The following is an 18,056-nucleotide window of genomic DNA, read 5'->3' on the forward strand; positions in this document are numbered from 1 at the left end:
CCCGCCTGCCCACTATCTGGGCGGAGCCGGGGCGGGGCGGCTCTCGGGCCCTGCGGGAGGCGGCCGCGCTGAGTCTGGTGCGCTGAGTCCCGTGCGCTGCTGCGCGGTCCGGACGCGGTCAGTCTGCCTCCCGCCGAGCCGGGAGCGCGCGGCCGCGATGAGCTGGGAGTTGGGGCTGTGGCTGCTGGCGCTGTGCGCGCTCCTCGCGCTCGTGGTGCAGCTGCTCCGCTTCCTGCGGGCGGATGGCGACCTGACCCTGATGTGGGCCGAGTGGCAGGGGCGACGCCCAGGTGAGGACCCGCGGCCGCGCCTCCTGAGGGGGAGGCCGGGCTCCCTGCGGCCGTCCCCGCTATCACCTCATCCTTCCGGGCGGCTTGGAGCTTCGGCGGCTTTCCCTGGGGCTGCCTGGGTGGGGACGAAAAAGCCGGGACCAAGGAGGCGGTCCTGCCCCTCGGTCTCTCTTGGGGGTCAGCGAGGACTTGGCCGCTTGCCGAGCGGAGAGGGCTCTGGAATGGGCGGGGCGCCCTAGGGACTCGAAATTCTTACCCCGCTCCCAGGGGTTCTGCTGCTGCGTCCACGGAGGACACCACTTTGACAAACAGTGTGGGTCCCCTGAGTTTGTAAGGAAGCCTCCTTTTGAGAACTGGAGCCCGGTTTATCTACTTCATGAAGCTGTTCCCTCTCCCCGAGTGGTGAAATAAAATGAGAGTGTCCGGAGTTAGCCCCCTACTCACGTACTGGGATGAAAGTATCACCCTCGAGAGAACTGGATTTTGCCCGGGGCGAGATCCTTACTGGCATACTGGGGGCCGTTCTGCCTCTCCCACTTTCATCTGTGCCCTGGTTAAAATTTGGTGGGCGTTGCCTAAGCACATTCTTTGTGCTAAAGCGATGTGACACGACCTCTAGCCTTTACAGCGACTCTTACAAAGTAAGCGTTATTAATCTTATTTTCCCGATAGGGAACCCAATGTTCAGAGACATTAAATGACCTACCCAGAGCTAGGCTTTGGATCCATAAGCGCTAGGGTAAGTGGGTTTCCCTGGAAGTAGTTTCCTGTGTGAAAATACCCAAAGCATGTGAGGTAGTTTACTTGGAAGTGATGCTAGCAGTGCAGAAGACAGACTCTGCTTTCCAAAGGGGGCTAGGAGGGAAGGGCAGCGATATGGCTGCCAAGGGTGTCAAAACAGGTTCTTGAGGACCAAAGAAAATCTTAGATGATACGGTTTTGTGTCCCTCCAAAGCTCAACTCTACCGCAAAAACCTTATTCCTTAATATTTCGTCTTGTTGCATTTTCTTGGGGATAACGTCTGGAGTGCTGACATTATTGAGTTGGTGGAAAATACACCTATGCAAGGTCAACACTACAAAACTATCGCAAATAGATGGTTGTGATTGTCAGACCTTCTCTGGATCAGTCCTTCGCTTGTCTGACGGCTGCCTTGTGGCTGCTTTGTGGATATTTCCATTCGATCCTGAGTGCTTTTGTGTTAACTTGGACTTGACATTACTAAAAATAGGTTTTTTAAAAAATTTAATTCTGCAGAAGTTATTCGATCCATTAGTTATGTCAAGTGCTGAAGAGGAAAAATGTTGACAGTGTCTGAATGAATATCTAACAGCAAGTTAAATTTAAGTTATTATCACATATCAAGCAAAAATTAAAAGTTGACCAAAAATAGTTTTTAAGAAATTCATTTAATCTTTTCAGTATTTTACTGTTGCTGGAAAAATAGTTTTGAAGGATTTTCAGATACATTTAATTACACTGCTATTATTATTATGAACTTCTAGAATAGGCTAATTTGCATACTAATTCAATACCTTATCATTTATCTAAGTAAATAAATTACATTAAAAGTTATTCTGCAAATACAGTTATAAAGTTAAATGGTAATGGCCTTTAAATTTTAATTTAACTTTTAATTTTTTAATTTAGTCTTATAACTGGTGTTAAAATTTCATGGAGGAGTTTTTAGGACAAAAATCACTAGAAAGTCTACTGGGGGTTGGGAGGGTGCTAATAAAACAGAGTTTAAGGCACATGGAGATACACTCAGGTTCCCATCAGGTTCCCAGAACAGTTTAGACTGGAAAGATGGGCAGACTCTATTAAGGTAAAATATGTATATATATAATATATATTTTTATAAATAAGTAAATCCTCCCTGTCTTCTCCATAGGTGTATTGTTTTTGTCACCTTAGAAAATAGACAATATACTCATGTTACGAAACCTAACGACACAAAAGGATATATAGTGAAAAGCTGCCCCCAGCCACCAAGTATGCCTCTCTGGAGCAACCAATGTTTCCCACCTTTTATGTATCCTTCTAGAGAATTTCTCCGTGTTTCCAAGCATATATCTCCCATGGTGAAATTGAAGGGTGACTAAATTTAGATGCTGCACATAGATCCAGAAAAATCCATGGCACGAGTCCAGAGTGGGAAGTCTCCAGCAGCAGCACACCAGAGGAAAACTCAGGTTTTAGTTGGCAGTAACCTCCATGTGAGCAGACTCTGAAATGACTGCCAGAAAAGACTCCGCAAGCCTTGGAGGCATGTCGCGTATGAGGCAACACATGGCAGTCCACAGCAGATGTCTTCTGAATGGCTGCTTGTATGTGTCAGCCTCTGTGCTGGACCCTGGGACACCCCAGTGCCTGAGCCAGCCATTGTCCAGACCCCACGGGAGTCCTGGATTCTTCTCGGGCCAGTTCTCTTCAATAGGAACATTGACAAGCTAGAGTTTGTGGAGAGGGGTGTGAGCCAAAGAGTGAGGAAACCTGATGCCATGTCATCTGAGGGAAGGTCACAGACGTTGGAGGTGTTTATTTAGCCTTAGAGAAGCAAGAGATGAGAGGATTTAGGAAAGACATGTAAGCTGTCTTTACATACACAAAGGATTGTCACGTGCAAGCCAGGCTTGATTTATTCTTTCTGTTACCACAAGGCAGAGCTGCTGCCAATGACTCCACTGCTACGGGGCAGCAGATTAAAGGTGGACCACAGTATGGGAAAGAATCCTTGACCCCTTGAATGATTAAACTAGTCCAAGGAAGGAGGGGGTGCTTTGGAGAGAAGTAGCTTCTGCATCCTGTGAGGGAATTAAGTAGACATTAGTCAACAGCTTGAGGAGAGAATTCTCAAACTGGGTTGGGGGTTGAACTCTTGTGGAGTTTCCTTCCAACTCCAGACTCTGCTTTCAGAGACTCAGTGGGGGAGCCCTTCATGTCTTGCTAGATTCTGTGGAATTGGTAAACAAAAGTTAGTGCTATTAAATATGCAAGTTTTCTACTCCAGGGTGTGAAGAAGGGGGCCAGGACTGCAGGTGTACCGGGCCTAGGGGTTTTCATCATTGGTTTTAAGTCATATTTGCTTAGTCGTGTAAACATGAAATTTTTGTGAGCCTTATGCTAGTTAGTAAATAGTTACAAACAATTATATTCACTCTGTAGTCTGAGTACTGCAGAACTTTGGAACGATGAGCAGTGAGTGAATACATGATTATCTGAATGTACATTCTGCTCTTCCTGATGGAGTCCTCTGTTGTGCATTTCAATACAAGTACGTCATACGATAGGAAGGCATTGTAGCCTAGACATAGTATTTGGGATGTTTCCAACCTTAGTTCAGATATTTACATGAAACCTCTTTCCTGAAGACAAGTTGCATTTTCTTGAATGGCTAAGAAACAGTTGGGTTTTAAAAGATTGATCATATTAAAATGTGGGCATCACAGGCTGGTGGTCCGAGTGTGGGCTTTGGAGCTAGATGTGCCTGGGCTTATATCCCAGCTCTGCTAGGGTTGTGTGGTGTTTACTCAAAAGTTACAGATGGCGTTCTTTCTATATTCCGGTCTCTGTGCTAGGCACTGAACAGTGAACAAGGCAGACAGGGTCTTAAGGGAATTTCCAGTCTAGTGGGGTAAATTAATGTCTGTAATCCTCAGTTTCCTTTTTGTAAAATTAAGATGATTCTTATTTCGTAAGTTTCTTGTGAGGGTTCTAATAAGGTATTTGTTTAAGCACATAGGAAGTAATAAAAAGTATTAAGCCTACAAAAAATTATAACTATAATGTTAGGAACCCCTTTGCCCCTGGCTAGAGGAATTAGAACAGTTGTTGGGTGAATATTCTTTGTGTTGCTGCTGAAAAGTCTATTTGTTAAACACTTTTAGCAATAAGTAGACATTTTATTAAGCACTGAGTATGTGTCAGACACTGCTCTGGATACTTATTTTAACTCATTTTTCTCAACAACACTTTGAGGGAGATTTTATTATTAAGCCAATTTTCCAGTTGTGGAACATTAAGGCACCAAGTTTTCACAGGAGGGCATTTCCTTGCTGTGTGTGATGGAGCCAGGATTTGACCCCTGGCAGTCTCCAGAGCTGGTACTGTTACCCCGACAGGTTTTAGAATGGTTTGACTAAAACAGTAAACTGATTTCCCAATTTTAATTTTTATGATCTCAAATCAGAAATGTGTGTGGTGATTCCGTGTTTACTGGTGTGTGTGTGTGTGTGTGTGAGTGTGTGTTTAAGATTTTATTTACTTATTTGAGAAAGAGAGAGAAAAAGAGAGAGCAAGCGTAAGCAAGGGGAGGTCAGAGTGACAAGCTGACTCCCCACGGAAGAGAGAGCCCATATGGGCCTTGATCCCAGGATCCTGAGATCATGACCTGAGCCGAAGTCAGATGTTTAACTGAGCCACCCAGGTGCCCCTACTGTTTTTGATGAACAACACATATTTTAGTAAAGAAAGCACACAGGAACGTTGTACCACAGTCACTCTCTAGGAATTCAGATAGATGGTGGCTATCATGTCCTGCAGGGCAAGTGAGTTTTTCATTGGAGAAAAGAAGAATAAACCAGTCCTCATTGCTTTAGTGCCATAGCATTTTTGCAGTCTTTTTTTTTTTTTTTTTTAAGATTTTTTAAATTTATTTGAGACAGCATGAGAGACAGCAGGAACAGGGGGAGAGCAACAGAGCGAGAGGGAGAAAAAGTCTCCTTGCCGAGCGGGGAGCCCGATGTGGGACTCGTTCCCAGGACCCTAGGTTCATGACCTGAGCTAAAGGCAGATGCTCAACCAACTGAGCCTCCCAGATGTCCCTGTATTCACACTTTGTTAAAAAAAAATTAGGAGGTGCTTTCTGAGGATATTTAATTTAAAAAATTTTAAACCATTTTATTGAGGTTTGATTAGCATGTCAAAAAACTGTACATATTTAATGCATACAACTCAGTGAGTTTGAGGTAAGTGTTCACCTGGGAGACCATCACCAGGATCAAGGCCATAAATATAGGATATTGAAAATTTTAAACTCCATACATTGTGTCCTTCATATGTGTAGTGGTATGTTTAAGACTATCTTTTTGGTAATCTTTGAATTGTAGGTATAATCCATTCCTTATTTCCTGCTCACTCCACACTTGTTTCTCACTAGAATGGGAGCTGACTGATATGGTGGTATGGGTGACCGGAGCATCGAGTGGGATCGGTGAGGAGCTGGCGTACCAGCTGTCTACACTGGGAGTCTCCCTTGTGCTGTCAGCCAGAAGAGTGCAAGAGCTGGAAAGGGTGAAGAGAAGGTGCCTTGGTGAGTAAATCTAAAATGGCAGCAGTACTTCCTAGAAATAAACCAGAGTCCAAATTCAAATACGATTTTGAGAATTTTAGAGGAAAAAGTGGGATTTTCCCGGGCTGTCCACTCTGGTTCCAAATGTCCCAAATGCTCAGATCCAAATCCTCTTCCCATGGGCATCACTTCATTAGCTGCCCTTGCCTTTTTCTTCTCTTTTTCTGACACCTTTCTAATTACATATTTGTTTTTTTTTTTAAGTTTTAGTTTTGTTTCCAGCTAGTTAACATACAGTGTAATATTAGTTTCAGGTGTACAATCTAGTGATTGAACACTTTCATACATCACCAGGTGCTCATCAGGACGAGTGCACTCCTTAATCCCATCACCTGTTCCAACCCCTCCCCCCAGCCACCTCCCCTCTGGTAACCCTCAGTTTTTTCTCTATAGTTAAGAGTCTGTTTCCTGTTTTCTCTCTGTCTCTCTTTTTTCCCTTCACTTGTTTATTCTGTTTCTTAAATTCCACAAATGGGTGAAATCATGTGGTATTTGTCCTTCTCTGACTGACTTATCTCGCTTAGCATTACACTCTCAAGCTCTATCCATGTCATTGTAAATGGCAAGATTTCATTCTTTTTATGGCTGAGTAGTATTCCATTGCTTAGCCGACTGAGCCACCCAGGCACCCCTCCCTTCTAGGATTTCGATGGTTTCCTGTCTCATATTTAGGTCTTTAATCCATTTTGAATTTATTTTTGTGTATAGTGTAAGAAAGTGGTCCAGGTTTCATTCTTTTGCATGTCGCTGTCCAGTTTTCCCAATACCATTTGTTGAAGATTCTGTCTTTTTCCCATTGGGTATCCTTTCCTGCTTTGTCGAAGATTAATATACCATATAATTGTGGCTTTATTTCTGGATTTTCTGTTCTGTTCCATTGACCCATGTGTGCCTTTCTACTTTTCTTTTGCACTGACTCTTGGTATTAGGGAGTGACCACCAATTCTTTCAAATGCTGGTGGGTTTTCAGTGACCACATATCTTTTTATTTTTGTCCTAGAAAAAGAACAGTTTGGTTATGTGTGGCATACAAGTATGTAACCATAGAAGTTTAATTAGAGAGGATGCTTCATTTTGCTAAAATGTCAGATATTAAAGTCATATGGGATGCTGTAAAATTTTTGTTATAAATATGAAAGAACAAAAAAAATGAAAGAACGGGCATTGAATTAGGTTTTAAAATGCAGCTTGAGGTAATATTCATATTCCTATTACAGAAACAATGCTAATTTTTAATTTTTTTTGGTTTGGGTTTTGGTATAGTTATATTCACATGAAAGCAGTCTCAAGTAATAAAGTTATTATTTCTCATAGGACATTTAGTACCTAAATTAAGATATTTTGAATTTTGAAGCAGACCATTTTTTTTGTCATCTCTCTACCTGTCATTCTTTAAACATTAACCACCCAAAAAAGGAGTCAGCAGCCACATCCACAAGGCCTCTTTCAGACGTCGATTTCAGAGGCCTCTTGTGTTTTGCGTGGGAACACTTCTGACGGTAGTCGTTTCTCCAGCTGTTGAGACTTGCAAGTCTTGTACTGGCAGAAGGGAACCATGTCAGCATTTCTTGACTGGAGTGAGGCTGGTTGTTTTCCTTTCCTCTGTCCGATCATTGGTGCAAGCATTTCCATTTCTTTTAAACAGTTCGTGTTTCACAGTTTAGACTTTGCCCATAAAACCTTTCTATCTCTTTTATTTTCTCTCCTTGTTTGTTTTTCTTATTGGCATTACTTCTTGTATTTCAAGGTTAGAGCCTTATTCTTTTGATGAACAGTAATAGAAAGGGCCAGTATAGCTCCACGTGTTTCTTGATTGGGTATATCAGGATTGTGTCCTGTTCCTTGTTTGCTTCCTGGAATCCTTTTCTCTGGAAGGAAGCTTCTATGTGTCATCTGACTGGGGAACTCTGAATGTCTTACTAGTACAAGGCATAAATTGTTTTTCGTTTTAATGTGAAAGAGCAACTATACTTTGTGCACCTATCATAAGACAAATGTACCTCTGTACTTCTAAAGTATACTCTAAAATTTGCTTTTTTTTTTAGCTTGTAGCATAATCTTGATTTCTTTTAGAAATCTTGATTTCTTTTAACACTGTTTCAGTGTTAGACAGTGTATGTTCATGTTGAAGAGAGCCGTTCTACTTCCTGTAGACCCAGCCAGTGTTTTGTCTCAGGAGATGTTGCCTCATGACCACCAGTCCTCTTAGTCAGTGAGTTTGTTGCCAAGTCCGGTTGTAGGGTGGGTGTTAAACTTAATGCAGTAGCGAGAAGCCTGATTGAACTATCTCATGATGTCTGCACTAATTTTTAAATGTCTTTATCTAGAGAATGGCAATTTAAAAGAAAAAGATATACTTGTTTTGCCGCTTGACCTGGCTGACAGAAGTTCCCATGAAGCGGCTACCAAAGTGGTTCTCCAGGAGTTTGGTAAAGTAAGGAGCCATTTTAAATCGATAAGTCTTGCTTTGACACAGCTATGAAAGAGATTCCCATCTTTGTGCTGTCACTGAAAGGGCTTTAGGTAAATGGGTCCATGTAGTGAGATCAGTGCCCACGAGTCTCTTACACTTGAAGACCTGGCTTTATGTGATTCATCCTTTCCATACCTTAACAAGTACTAATTCCTCCATCTAGAACAAAAGAAGGTAAAAATTCACCATGCCTTTTATTTTTGTGACACTTATAAAAAGTCACTTAAGATGGGAAATTAATTCCATAGGTGAATTCTGGTTTTTATTTTCTCTCTTTATTGATGACTTCTGGAAATTCACCATTCCATTGATTTTTTTTTCAAGTTAATGATACAACCATCCATCCCTGAGAATTGCATCAATCCATTTACAGGTCATCCCCAAAGTGCCCCTTTTCTGATTTTATTTAACTAGATTGACATTCTGGTCAACAATGCTGGAAGATCCCAGCGTTCTTTGTGTGTGGATACCAGCCTGGATGTCTTCAAGGAGCTAATAGAACTTAACTACTTAGGGACGGTGTCCTTGACAATGTGTGTTCTGCCTCACATGATCGAGAGGAAGCAAGGAAAGATCGTTACCGTGAACAGCCTCCTGGGTATCATATCTGCGCCCCTTTCGAGTGGATATAGTGCCAGCAAACATGCTCTTAGGGTAAGTCTGTTCCAACTCAACTCTGATGGTACTCATCTAAATATGTGTATGGGGGATATGACCATTACTGCAAGAGGTCACAGGAACTGGGCAGTGATGTAGGGAGACAGCAAGAGAGACCCAAGGAGACCTTTGGTAGACGACATCCCCAGAAGATGCTAAAAAAGACTTGAATCTCACAGGCTTCTTCCTAATTCAACAAACATGTATTGAGTATCTACACTGCCATGCCATGCACTGCAACAGATCTTGGGAATATAAAGATAAGAAACGGTCCCTACCCTCAAGAAGTGTTTAGTCTAGTCAACCTGTCACCCTTATCCTCATCTCTACCACATCTTCCTGGCTAATTTGGGGTCTACCCCTCATTTCTTCCACACACACTTGAAGTTGTACTTGTCATTCTCATTTACGTGGCTTCTTTTTCCTTCCCTGTTGTAGTTGGTATTTGTTTTATCTGGTGTAAATATATATGCATGTCAGAAATAGGAGCTCGCCACTGGATGAGTAGCTCTGGGCTTCATATCCCTACTGGGACTAGGCTTGACTCTATTGACCATGGCATCACTGAAAGAAAAGCTAGTCAAGGCAGAGGCTAGGAGAAAAGTTTGATTTGGTTTGCATAAGTTACTAGATGTAAATATTGGAAAGAAATGAAGTTTTAATGTTGGCTTAAGAGTAGATATGAAGAAATATTATTAAACTGTAACATGGAGCAAATTAGATCCTAAGGCCAATAGGAGACACATAGTTTATAATTAATGCTGTTGAAGGTCAGTGTAAGGAGAATGTTGCACCGTTGGAATAATGAGATGCAGCAGCCAAATGGTCCTCACAGTTTCATGAGGATCTGAAGCTGGTTCTTTAGGGCATCCTCTTTCTGCTGGGGAGAGCAGACAGTTGCAGAGTGGTGAACCGGATGCTACACTGATGATGTCCCCATATTTGGTGCTGGGGTAATAGTCACTTCTGCAGAGCAGTTGGGCAAGTCTGGGGCAGGCAGATAAGGGACGGCAGCCAAGTTTCTCATGACATGCAGGGTGCTTTCAGTAAAGCACAACCTGTGTTATCTGGCCTGCCTTCCAGGACTCACTGTTTTATTACTGGATTTGATCCTCTGAGACAATGTGGCAGGTTGAGACTCTAGTTAGTTAAACCGGTAGCTGAACCCTGCGACCAGGAAGCACTTTTCCAAGAACACTTTTCCTTCCCTGATTCACAACAAGCTCTAGAGTGAATTTGTTTATCACCGAGAAGTTCACACTCTGTACCAGATGTGATTTCAGACAAGGAGATGTATTAGCATCTGATGTTTTGGCTTTCATGGTGCCCTCATCCTCTTTTACTCTAGAGAGGCAAAAGGTTAAGGGTATGAGAGTTCTTGAATTTACAAAGCCTTTTTTCCTGTCCATCTGAGTCAGGCACTTTATTAATCTCCGACAGTGTGAATCCTCACAGCCCCTGTTTATTAGTGGTCAGCATTGGGAGCTGGTAACTGTTTAGTGTTGGTGAACTGTTTAACTGTTAAAAATGAACACACTCTGGGCTGGCTGTGTAGACTCTTTAATAGTTAATTCAGCTTATACCAATGTAGTCTTGGAACATTTCCTAATTTAGAAAAGAGATGAGGGAAAGTAGATGTTTATTCCGTATTTGGTTTAGAAATGGCCAATATCTTTAAGTCTAGAGGGTTTAGCTTGTTTTTACAAAAGCCATCAAGTAAGCAGTCGTATTATTTTTTTAACCAGGCATGTACTCTCTTGCTAACCCTAAAAATAAATGTTTGCTGAAATGAATTGTCTGTTAAAATAGTAATGTAAATAGAAAACGTTGAATTCTTCCTCTCTGATAATTTCTGTTAAGTATTACTAACCCCTCTCGCTCCCTCTTGTGCCAGCACTGGCACTTTAGGCCACTTTGAGGGATAAAAGAGGCCCAACCGCAGTGATTCTCAATGGAGAACACGCACCTCTTTTGGAGTGGGGAGCTGGGGACTGGTGTGAGGAGGGTGGGTCGGAATAATCTCCAGGGATAGTTTTTCTTTTTTTTTTTTCTATTTTTTTTTTTAAAGATTTTATTTATTTACTTGACAGAGATAGAGACAGCCAGCGAGAGAGGGAACACAAGCAAGGGGAGTGGGAGAGGAAGAAGCAGGCTCACAGCGGAGGAGCCTGATGGGGGGCTCGATCCCACAACACTGGGATCACGCCCTGAGCCGAAGGCAGATGCTCAACCGCTGTGCCACCCAGGCGCCCCAAGGGATAGTTTTTCACTTGTCCAGCTCCCACCATAAAAAATCACTGATGGCATGTACCACCACTGCCAAAAGGGGTGAACTGTTCCTACCGGAAGGTGATGATACCTGAACATGCCTGTGCTAGATTGCCCCCAGTCTTACAGTTAAAAATGTTTAATAAGGTCACCCAGTTATATCTCCCATCCTTTACTTGGCATTTCAAAACATATTTTGATAGTGTGCCACTATTGCCCCCCATAAAAATTTGAAGAAAAGTAATTTCATACTAAGAGCAAATATGAGATATGTGTATTTCATTTTATTTGTTGCTTTTTTTCTTTTTTTTTTCTTTTTTTGCCTATTAGGGTTTTTTTAATTGCCTCCGAGCTGAACTTGCTACATGCCCAGGTATAGTAGTATCTAACATTTGTCCAGGACCTGTGCAATCAAATATTGTGAAGAATTCCCTAACTGAAGAAGTCCAAAAGGTAAAAATATCTAATTGGAGAATAATTAGAATGCTTTAGTAGTTAGATATTGATAATGCATCACTGTGTCTCAGGGCTTAGAATTTTTTCTAACATGCATGTTATTACCATGTTATGAATTATTTACAAAACTTACCTCATAGCACTAGGAACACTGTTAAGATTAGCTGATGGTGCTTTGGCATTCAGTTTTAATAAAGGCTAAAGAAACTGAGAAGATACTGCTTATAAGTAATCCAGTATTATGTGGACGGTCAATATTCTTAAAGCCCAGCTTCTGTCAATTCACAAATTATAGCAACATTGAAAGGTTCTGTGTGGCTGAATTTTAGTACATTAAATCTTACTAGGATTTTCAAGAGGGGCTATGGTGAAAGAGCTTAGGAAAAGCTTTGCCGAATTGAGATAATTTTAGGTTAGCCTCACCTGTGCTAAGCACAGGCCTGTGCTTCCCTCAGCTCATGGATTATATGTAGTGAGTTACCCAGTGGATGACAAATGTCTTGTGAATCCAGTATCAGTAAATAATCCAAAATCCCACTAAAGACCATGAAATTTTTCTTCTTCTCCATGAAGATCGATTTCTACTGAGATGTAAATCTACTTCTGCTTGTATGTAGAAGTTTTACAGATACCATGTATATTTTCCCATTTTCGGTGGAGGCTCTAGGGTGAAACAGAATGAGCGTGCTGTTATAGGAATCAGGTGACTTGGACTGTAGACCTGGTTACTGCTAATGAGCTGTGTGAGCACAGCTGAGACACTACCTTTCTGGGCCTCAGTTTATGTATTTGTAGAATGGTAGGGGCTTAACGAGATGAGCAGTACCAGATTTGTTCACTACCAGAAACTGCTTTTATCTTCTTCCTCCATTTTATCCCCATGGACTCCATGTCTCATAGAACTTCTCTTGCTAAGTGGATTGATTTGTTTAAAAACTTTTATTGCTAAAATGACATATAATTATTAGTAAATACACTAAAGATGATCTAAGGAAAAGCAGAGAACCTTCATCTTTCATTTAGCCTGCACAGTCTTATCTGGTATGTGTATGATTTCTCTTAGGCTTGTGGAAATATAGCTTATAGACACCCTTCAGTAGCTATGGGGACTACAAAGGGGCATGAGGTCCCACTGAGAGAGTCACTCCAGTAGATGACCTCTATGTCCTTTCTAGCTTAAAAGTTCTGTGAAATGTCTTGGATAAACACTCAGCATTCACTTAATATTTTTTTTAACATTTCTTAGACTGTAGGCGTTGATACTGTCCAGTCCCACAAGATGGTGACCAGTCGTTGTGTACGGCTGATGTTAATCAGCATGGCCAATGATTTGAAAGAAGTTTGGATCTCGGATCACCCTTTCTTGTTAATAACATATTTGTGGCAATATATGCCGACCTGGGCCTGGTGGCTAACCAACAAATTAGGGAAGAAAAGAATTGAGAACTTCAAGAATGGTTTGGTAAGACCCATTTATACACTTCTTAATATGTATCAGTCTTGTAGGAAAGTATGAAATTCTCTAGTGCTTGAAAACTTCTCTTACTAACCCTCCACCAACCTTATGATGTAAATACAAAAGAGATAAAAAGCATTGTGTCCCCCATGCATATCTGTTGGTTTACTATAAATTACTGCTGGTCTTAGAGGAAGAAGTTTCTTCAAGGTAAAATCAAGTCAAAGATTGCCATTTTATCTTTTACACTTCTGGATTGACCAGTGTATGGGTCAAAATACTCTTTCTCCACTGCTTTTCACCACAAGTTCCTAGCTGGTACGGTCTCCTTGGGTTGATACCTGGCCTCCCCTCCCACTTCTCCCCAGGATGAGGTGTACCTCAGTCCCGTGCTTAACTCTGTCAAAGCACTTATTGTACTGTTAAAACTCATGCTCACTGTCTGTGTAGTGCTGGTCCTTTGGCCTCATTCTGGAAGCACTGTGCACATATGTGTCGAAATGTCCGTGTCTGAAAAAATTCGGTGATTATTCATTCTTTTAAATGAATGGATACTCATTCTTACAGAAAAATGAGGAATAATTTGAGCTATGTCTGAAAAAAAAGTATGACCATTGCAAGAGTTTAACGTATAAAGACCACAGAAAATGTAATGAGTTAAGCCAAAAAATATGGCTATGATAATGCAAAGAAAGGCCATTTCTGTGGGTGGTTTTTAATGTTATTTTTTCAGTGACTACTACCTTCTTTTAGAAATAAGTTAACAGGGATTGATATATAAAGAGAATTATTCAGTGGAAGCATACCAATGTATCATTGTATAACCTACCACTATTTAAGCAATCCACAATTTGTTAGGCACTTAATTTGTTCCCAGTTTTTGCAGGACAGTGAACATGAATCAGTGAAAAAAGCAAACAACCAAAATGCTTAAAGAGACTTAAAGGTTATAAAACTTTCACGATGCACTAAACAAGTCCAGAGCTTGAAAAATCCTGAAGGAGGCTATTCATTTGCTACCAAGTTGTAACGTGGGCGATTTATATGTGTTTTGGTAATGTTGGGACGTAGTAGTGTGGGATGGTTCCAAAGGTAGAGCTTCAGCAAAGATTTACATCTGAATTTTAAACTCGGAGGACAGCTGATAGAGTGGTGTTGTGCCCAGTGATGGACAGGAGTTGAGAAGAAAGGGCTCCATACTAGGGAGGTGACATAGCATCCTGGTTAAGAGCATGGAGCCTCGTACCAGGTTCCCTGGGTTGAAATCCCAGCTCTATCCTGTGACCTCATGCCTCAATCTCAGGCAAGTTCTTCTCTGTAAGTCAATCTCCCCATCTACAAAATGGACATTAATGATGCACTTAGTCATAGGATTGTCATGGGGAGTAAGTGAGTGAGTATATGGAAAGCTCTTAAAACTCATCTTGAAGGGTTATGCTCGTTAAGTATTCGTTCTTAATGCTTTTGTTTTGATGGTAGCAGGATATCTAGCTAGCAGATAAAGATGGAAGAGTTCAGCAATAAGGCAGAGAGAGAATACATTACAGAAGTGATTGGGTTCAAGGGAAGAGGGGACCAGGGGCTAGAGTTCCGGTGCCAACATAGCAGTTGTGCTTTTTGGAGTGTCCACAATAATGTTATTTTGTTTTGTTTGTAGATTATCTAACTGAAAAATATAAACATTACTCAGTAAATCAAGCATTTGATTACATTGAGTCTTTACCAAAATGACAGACTTCCTCTTCCTACCACTACCTTTAATATGTTATTACATGATCTTTTTTTTTTCTTAAACATTTTATTTATTTATTTGAGAGAGAGAGAGCATGAGCAGAGGGGAGGGGCAGAGGGAGCGGGAGAAGCAGAGTCCTCACTGAGCAAGGAGCCTGACGTGGGACTTGATCCCAGGACCTGAGATTATGACCTGAGCCAAAGGCAGATGCTTAACCAGCCAAGCCACCCAGGTGCCCCTGCTTATTACATGGTCTTATTGCTAATCACTTTTTTATGATAAACTGGGCATCCTTTCATTTCCCAAGAACATTTCTGAGATAAAATACCTTGTTCTTTACACAAAATGATATGAACTGAAAAAAAATTGTTCCTCACTTTTTTACTCCGTTTTCTCCTCCTTGCTTTTTTCTCCCATTATTTTATATATATATATGTATATATATATCTCCTTTTTGAAATTTGCTTATAAGGCCAATATAGCTTTTCTCAAACTAAATGTACTTATTGGTAATACTTGAATTATTTCTGTTGTTTAGGCTAGGAACATTATATCTGGAACTGTGTTTTTATGAATATATATTATTTCTCAGGATCAAGAACAACAGCTGCACTGAATTGTTATTTATTATTTTGTCTTAGTGCAAATTCTTAGAAGCGGTAAATGCATATCTTCCCAAATGAAATGTCACATCTTAAGGATTATTGAGTTGCCTTGGTTTACTCTTTAAGCAATGTACTGGAAGTTCACAGGTCACTTTAATCTGTCAGATACTTCAATTCTAAATACTCTGACCTATTCTTTGTATTTATTTATTTTGTTTAAGGATTTATTTATTTTATTCATCTATTTATTTTGAGAGAGAGAGTGAGCAAGCATGAGCAGGGGGAGGGGCAGAAGGAGAGAGTCTCAAGCAGACCCCTGCTGAGTATGGAGCCCCAATGTGGGGCTCAATCTCAGAACCCTGAGATCATAACCTGAGCTGAAATCAAGAGTTGAAGGCTTAACTGACTGAGCTACCCAGTGCCCCAATTCTTTGTATTTATTACAGGTATGAAATGCTGGTCATAGTAATAGTAGAAATTTCAGCATTTTAGAAATGCTAATCAATGCTATTCAATGATTAGCAGATGCTAATCAATGATATTTATACCTGATAGAGGATATAATGATACTAAGTCCTACAGAAATATTTTTGTGTAGATCTAGAATTCTGGCTATGATTTTTATTTATTTATTTGACAGAGAGAGACAGCCAGTGAGAGAGGGAACACAAGCAGGTGGAGTGGGAGAGGAAGAAGCAGGCTCCTAGCAGAGGAGCCTGATGTGGGGCTCGATCCCAGAACGCCGGGATCACGCCGAGCCGAAGGCGGACGCTAAACGACTGCGCCACCCAGGCGCCCCTATTATTTTTATTCTAATTTAATCATTTGCCCATGTTTTATAGGGATTCTTAACAGTGAATCATAATGATATAGTTCCTGAAAACAGAAGGAATTTGTAAAAACAAAAAACAAAAATAAAAACTAGGGTAAATAAAAGGAGGGTCTGATTCATATTACTGTCACTTTGTTACAGGATGCAGATATCTCTTACTTTAAAACCTGGAAGACAAAACATGACTGAAGGAGGAGTACTTGTATTTTTTAAGTCACTGGCGGGAGAAATGAAAACAACAATCTTCTTATATACTGAAGACTAACTTCTGACTTCACTTTTCAGTAGATACAAGTTTTCTTTCAACATGTAATAATTAACAAAAGATTGCCATGAATCTTGCAATAAAGATATTAACATATACTGCATTCTTGGATAAAAAAGCATTTTTTGTATTTTTTTTAATTAATTTCAGATGTTGAGTTTAGTGATTCATCAGTTGCATACAATACCCAGTGCTCATTACCTCAAGTGCCCTCCTTAATGCCCATCACCCAGACACCCCATTCCCCCACCCACCTCCCCTCCAGCAAAAAGGCATTTTGAAATACTCTAGCATATATGCTTAAAATCTAGGGTAGTAGAATGCTAACCAAAGAATTACAGTAACCCATTAAACATAGATGTATGGAATACTACATGAAGCAGAGTGCAGGATAATGAGCAGATAATAAAGAAGTATCTGAAATGGACCTGCGTCTAAGGTACTCACACTCTTAGAAGAGCTGACGGGTACAAATGACTATAATTTGAAGCGGTGGGTAGGGCTCATAGCAGCCATTATTAGGCCCCTGTCACATGCCGTTTGCTGTACTGAGGTGCTTTGTATGAGTTAATTCACTTATTTCTCATAACAGCTCACTAAGGTCTGTGGTATTATCCATCTTTATAGAGGAAGAAACAGATGCTCAAAGCAAGTAGGTATTACTTTCCCAAAGTCACAGAGCTAGTAAGGGGTAAAACCAGGAGTAAACTCAGCTCGGGAAGACCCCATTGGCAACACTTTACTCTAGTTATTAATTTTACTTTTTTTACTAGCAGTATTACTTTAATCTTTACCACTTGACAGTAGAAAACATACATAGGCCACAACAGAAAATCAGCAAATATTCCTTGACTGTCTACTCTCAAGAGGGGTGTAACAAGAAAAACATGCTCCTTTATCATAAGCAGTTAGTTTAGCTATAGCCAACATACATAAAAGAACTAGAATAGTTGTTGGGTAAGTTGGAGGCCCCTCAGGTAGCTATCCTTACAAAAGGGGGAAGGTGACAGAGGTAGACCTTGGGGTACAGCAGCAACAGAATAATGAGGGTGCAGTATGAGGATAAAATAAAATACGCAAGAGGGCTCTTGCACAACCAGTGATGAAAATGGGCATTATGACTAATTGAATACACTGCATCTGGGGTAAAAATAAAAAAGATGAATTGTTGGAACAAATCTAGAATGCTACAAAACAACATTGTCACATGGCATGGTATAGACTGTAAGCACAAATAATTCAGAAAAGGGAGAGATCTGAATATAGAAGAGTGCGAGGTGACTATGATAAGCACTACACTATGGAAACCCCTCCGTAGCATATAGAAGGGTGTGAAGCCCTCTGTGGAGAGGATGATTTGCACTGAGCCTTGAAAGGGTGGAATTTAGAAAAAGGTTTCAAGAGATTGGAGCGCAGGTCAGTTTTGTTTTGTCCCTAAATCTCCAGACCTTGGTGTGCTTGCCAGTGTTTAGGGTTTGTTGAAGACTATGCCAGGCTTCCAGAATGTTACGAATGAAAACTCACAGAGAATGAAATTAGCATGGTATGAGGATGAAGGAACGAGTTCAGTTTGCTCAATTACTCCAGCCAATGAAGGGTAGAAGGGGCATAAATAAGTTAAAATGATCTTTAAAAATTCATCTGCGGGGTGTTTTTCTATGGCATGTA

General features: G+C 40.8%; 1 protein-coding gene across 1 annotated transcript; it reads left to right on the top strand.

Annotated features, from left to right (window-relative positions):
• Positions 1-43: 43 nt before the first annotated feature.
• On the top strand, positions 44-16,491 carry DHRS7 (dehydrogenase/reductase 7). Its single transcript, XM_040641818.1, has 7 exons — positions 44-290; positions 5,453-5,605; positions 7,972-8,078; positions 8,532-8,771; positions 11,373-11,495; positions 12,745-12,960; positions 16,265-16,491. Exons 1-7 carry the CDS (start codon positions 158-160, stop codon positions 16,310-16,312), a joined length of 1,020 nt encoding a protein of 339 aa, XP_040497752.1. The 5' UTR covers positions 44-157; the 3' UTR covers positions 16,313-16,491.
• Positions 16,492-18,056: the final 1,565 nt, after the last annotated feature.

Source organism: Ursus maritimus, unplaced genomic scaffold, assembly GCF_017311325.1.
Source record: "Ursus maritimus isolate PB19 unplaced genomic scaffold, ASM1731132v1 scaffold_25, whole genome shotgun sequence".
NCBI classification, from domain to species: domain Eukaryota; kingdom Metazoa; phylum Chordata; class Mammalia; order Carnivora; family Ursidae; genus Ursus; species Ursus maritimus.